This window comes from Limulus polyphemus, unplaced genomic scaffold (genome assembly GCF_000517525.1).
Source record: "Limulus polyphemus unplaced genomic scaffold, Limulus_polyphemus-2.1.2 Scaffold1531, whole genome shotgun sequence".
NCBI lineage: Eukaryota > Metazoa > Arthropoda > Merostomata > Xiphosura > Limulidae > Limulus > Limulus polyphemus.
In genome coordinates this window covers 190,103-195,148 of record NW_013667141.1, presented here as the reverse complement: position 1 = coordinate 195,148, position 5,046 = coordinate 190,103, and the positions used below count along the sequence as shown (strand labels likewise).

The 5,046-nt window shown below is 32.2% G+C and overlaps 1 protein-coding gene across 1 annotated transcript in view; it reads right to left on the bottom strand.

Annotated features, from left to right (window-relative positions):
* Positions 1–5,046, bottom strand: part of LOC106463968 (AP-1 complex subunit gamma-1-like) — a 31,810-nt gene that overhangs the window by 5,675 nt on the left and 21,089 nt on the right. The window contains exons 14-19 of the mRNA XM_022391604.1: positions 4,295–4,442; positions 3,967–4,117; positions 3,646–3,781; positions 3,295–3,375; positions 1,232–1,392; positions 374–472 (exon numbers count right to left, since the gene is read on the bottom strand). Coding sequence (XP_022247312.1) covers positions 374–472; positions 1,232–1,392; positions 3,295–3,375; positions 3,646–3,781; positions 3,967–4,117; positions 4,295–4,442 — 776 coding nt within the window. The remainder of the gene's footprint in view (positions 1–373; positions 473–1,231; positions 1,393–3,294; positions 3,376–3,645; positions 3,782–3,966; positions 4,118–4,294; positions 4,443–5,046) is intronic.

Sequence of the window (5,046 nt, the reverse complement as noted above, 5' to 3'; positions counted from 1 at the left end):
GTATATATAAACCTTATCTGGATTAATGACATGGACAACAAGGTTAACAATCTGTATATACACCTTATCTGGATTAATGACTTCGACAGCAAGGTTAACAATCTGTATACACACCTTATCTGGATTAATGACTTCGACATCAAGGTTAACAATCTGTATATATAAACCTTATCTGGATTAATGACATGGACAACAAGGTTAACAATCTGTATATACACCTTATCTGGATTAATGACTTCGACAGCAAGGTTAACAATCTGTATATATAAACCTTATCTGGATTAATGACATGGACAACAAGGTTAACAATCTGTATATACACCTTATCTGGATTAATGACTTCGACAGCAAGGTTAACAATCTGTATACACACCTTATTTGGATTAATGACTTTGATAGTTTGTGTCACACCTTTATCTGTAGAAGGAGGAATCACATTACCCGAAGGTGGAAGCAGCTGCAGTTGGAATGTCTGGTGAGAAAATATAAAAATTAATAGAGGTATAGAGTACTTCTGGTAACAATACCATCAAACCATACGTAACGAACAGAAGATGGGCGATGTTGACATCCTGGTCTTAAACACACACACACTCACATACATTGAATACTTAACCAATCAAACCATACGTAACAAACAGAAGATGGGTGATGTTGACATCCTGGTCTTAAACACACACACACTCACATACATTGAATACTTAACCAATCCCCAACTGTAAAACTTTTAATACTTAACCAATCCCCAACTGTAAAACTTTTAATACTTAACCAATCCCCAATGTAAAACTTTTAATACTTAACCAATCCTCAACTGTAAAACTTTTAATACTTAACCAATCCTCAACTGTAAAACTTTTAATACTTAACCAATCCTCAACTGTAAAACTTTTAATACTTAACCAATCCTCAACTGTAAAACTTTTAAGACCAGAAACAAATGTAGTAACTTTACCTTATACAGCAACAAGTGTAGTAACTTTACCTCAGCTGAAACCCAGTAACAAGTGTAGTAACTTTACCTCAGCTGAAACCCAGTAACAAGTGTAGTAACTTTACCTTAGCTCAAACCCAGTAACAAATGTAGTAACTTTACCTCAGCTGAAACCCAGTAACAAGTGTAGTAACTTTACCTTCGCTGAAACCCAGTAACAAATGTAGTAACTTTACCTTAAATCAAACCCAGTAATAAATGTAGTAACTTTACCTTAACTTTATATTTTCTACTCACTTTTGGAACTGCAGCCTGAAAAAGGAAATCTGTCATTGGCGTGGGAGTTTGATTGGTGGCTGACAATAAAATGATGATCATCTGAGGATTGTCGACTGGTTTTTCAAATGAAAAATCTAACTTCAGTCCATTCTTTTCAAATGCTGTGAGAGACGGAATGGCTGTGGGCAAGTAATTAGAAATCTCTTACTATGTATTCACAAATCAATGTTACTTCTAGACCTGGATTTTTAGCATTTTTTCCAAAGTTTACTTTGATTTTGTTCTTGTGAAACAACTACTCATCCACTATTAGCCCCTCGAACATTTTTACATATTTCACATTGTGTTTTTCATTATACAAACACCTCACCCATCCATAATCAGACCCACAAAAAACAACAACAACAACGCTTTCACTATGGGCATCTTTTTCAAGTTTCAAGTTCTTGATTTCATAACACAATATAAAAAAAAAAGAATTTACCCAAGTATGAGAATTGTGACATTTGCTCTCTAAGTATCCCCCTCTTCTCTAATTTAGTTACTACCCCTCCATAAAGTATGATATTGAACATAAATTACTCATTATAATGTTGTCATAGCTCAGGAAAAGCATAATTTTAGAGCCTTCAATCTTATTTAGTTAAGGAGCCATAAAATAGAAAATTAGATCTCTCTTGCCACTCCCACTCGTCACATCCTCTTTCAGAAATTGATAATAGTTCTCTCTGATATTTAATGCTATTAATTATAACCAATAGAAAGCCAAGGTTTGATCTATCAAATCACACAATATATTTTGTTTTCTGTACAAGGAATTGTCAATTTTGCTTTTATTTCAAACTTTATTCCCACAGGAATCGCATCTACGAGCTTAGTTGAATTTTTCACAACTCTTGTCACATAGTTAGAAAGCACAAAAAGTTGTGAAAGATATGGGACATTGCCTGCTTTTTACATATTATTATACTGTGTTCTTTTGTGCATTATTTAATTAAATAAAAAATAATAGTACCATAACTATAAAAAGTAGGGTTAAGTGTCATCAACAGTTGAAAGCAAAAAAAAGAAGGCCCAGGTAAGTACTTTATTTCTTGTTTTTCATGAGTAATCTTTATTTATCATTACAAAAGTAACTAACTTTTTAGGTTAGATTAAATAAAATAAATATTAATAATAAATTTTCAAAAGGTATGCTTGTGAGCACCTCACCAGTAGCCCATGTGTTATGTAATCCAATAGGGTAATGTGAACTAAACATTCCCCAAGTGATTTACAAATTTTATTGTGGGAAAATTATTTAGACATGGTTCATAGGGCAATAAAACAATAAAATATAAGTATAAATAGATGTATACTGTTACAAATTTAAAGCTACTTAGGATAAACAAATGTAGTTCTATGTTACAATTTGAAGTCATTCTAGAAAGAAAAAAAGGTTAATTTAGATTTATTTCAAACTTTTTTTTTTTTGGTGATTACAAGGTCAGTCAAACAGACTAACTTCATAGAGTTAGGGTAGAGAAAATAACAGGTAAAACATAGTTTTACTGAAAAAAGTTTGAAATATATTTAGGAGATTTTAGAGAATTTTTAGACGAAAAAAGTATTTTTAATCTTACCATGAAAATCACTTTGCACTCGAAGCAGTCAAACACTTTGACTCTATATGTTCATTGAGAAATTTTTAGTGAAAATACTTCATTAAAAATTCAAATTTTTTGCTACAAATGTCTGTTACTGAAAGCCTAATTTCATGAAGATACACAAAACATGTTAGAAGTTATAGTATAGAAACTACAAAAATCAATTTGGGGTCACAAAGTCGGTCGATTTGACCAAGTCCACAGCAAGAGAGCTAAAAGTATTTTTGCATATTTTACACTGTATTTGTCAATATCTCATCCAAACATGGAGTTCTATCACAAATTAAATTAGTTTAAAGAACATTCCTTGTTATTCAGTCAGCTAATTAGAAGTTGTGTGAAAATTAAATGTTTTTACAGGATTTGCTTTCCATTTTTTCTAGTGGGAAAAGACTAACTTTTCCATGATGAGTTTAATACCAAGTCAGAACATACTTTGCTTTTGTTCTTCCGGTGTTACCAACCCATCCATTATGAGTTCTGGGACACACGGATCACATCCTGGGGATGGAGCAACTGTAAAACATCACAATAACATCATTTGGGTAGTTTGAACACTTTGGTTTAAACAAGTATATTACATGACTTGATTTCATAGTAACACATACTTTGAAAATTGACGGAGAAGAGCACTCTTTGATGTCTTCATATTACATGATATTATTGTTTCCAAAGAAATAAAGGCTTTACACTGGACAAAAAGATAAAATATAATAACTACAAGTGTTTTTGAGTTAATTTTACTCCTATAGGTAAGTATTCTGAGATTTGATGTTGGTACCCTACCTTGTGTGGAAGAATCCAAACCACCTAACAAGTCTAACAAGTCTGAACTAACAGATAAAGGAGCGGTAGGTTTGATTACTTCTGAAGAAGTGGCCTGAATATCTGATGTACCTCCTAGTAAGTCGAGAAACATCGACTGGAAAGGGGGAAAAAAAAACAAGCAAAATTTTTTTCTTTAATATTAGGTAGGTTTCTAAAACATAGTTAGCCAGATACGTTAAACAAATTAAATTAAGTAATATAAAGTAATAGAGGTATATATGGTAATTGTAATATTCATTTTAAATGTTACTATTTAGCTTATAGGAGGAAATAACATACAGAATCTGATGTGGAAGTTAGAGATTCATGAGGGCCGTCTTTACTTGTCGAGTCCCCTAATAACTCATCTTCCGTAGCCTGACCATTCTGGAGGGCCGAACCACTGGGATTTTTGCTTTCCATAGCAGGCATTCGCTCAAGAAGACTAGGCCTACCCAGAAGAAAGTCCAACTTATCAGCTTACTTTTATTCAAAACCTTTATTTTTGTAAAAAATAGACAAACAAAGTGGTGTAGATCAAACAGAATTACATAACACAGAGATAAAATTAGACATACAAGTTTTAAAAATAGGAAGGAAACTCGGAAAGATACGAGCTGCAACTTACCTCAGATGATTGTGTTTTGTAACGAGTGCAGAAAACTCCACTGCTCTTTGCTGAATTTCAATATTTATGTTCCCACCATATATATCAATCAATTTTTTTATCCTTCTAATGTGGAAAAAAAAAAGATAAATCAGTGGATAAAACACACCTCATTTTCTCTAAATTCCTTTCTAGGAATAAAAACAACAGTTATTATGAACAGCCCAAAAGAAGGAGTACAAACAAATCAATTAGCACTATTTCTAATGAGTGTTGAATAAAACATTTTCATCATAAACACCAAATATGTTGTTTAAAAGGCAACAAAAACATTTAGACTTTCGAATTACAGATAAAATCACGAATAATTATCTGAACTTGCTTACAGTAATAAAAAAAATGAATACAAGTACCTTTCTAGAAGGACTTACCTAACAGTCACGGGTTGACTGGATCATCAAGCAACTTACAATGTACTGAAACTAGAGCTAACTTACAATGTACTGAAACTAGAGTTAACATACAATGTACTGAAACTAGAGTTAACATACAATGTACTGAAACTAGAGCTAACTTACAATGTACTGAAACTAGAGTTAACTTACAATGTACTGAAACTAGAGCTAACTTACAATGTACTGAAACTAGAGCTAACATACAATGTACTGAAACTAGAGCTAACATACAATGTACTGAAACTAGAGTTAACATACAATGTACTGAAACTAGAGTTAACATACAATGTACTGAAACTAGAGTTAACATACAATGTA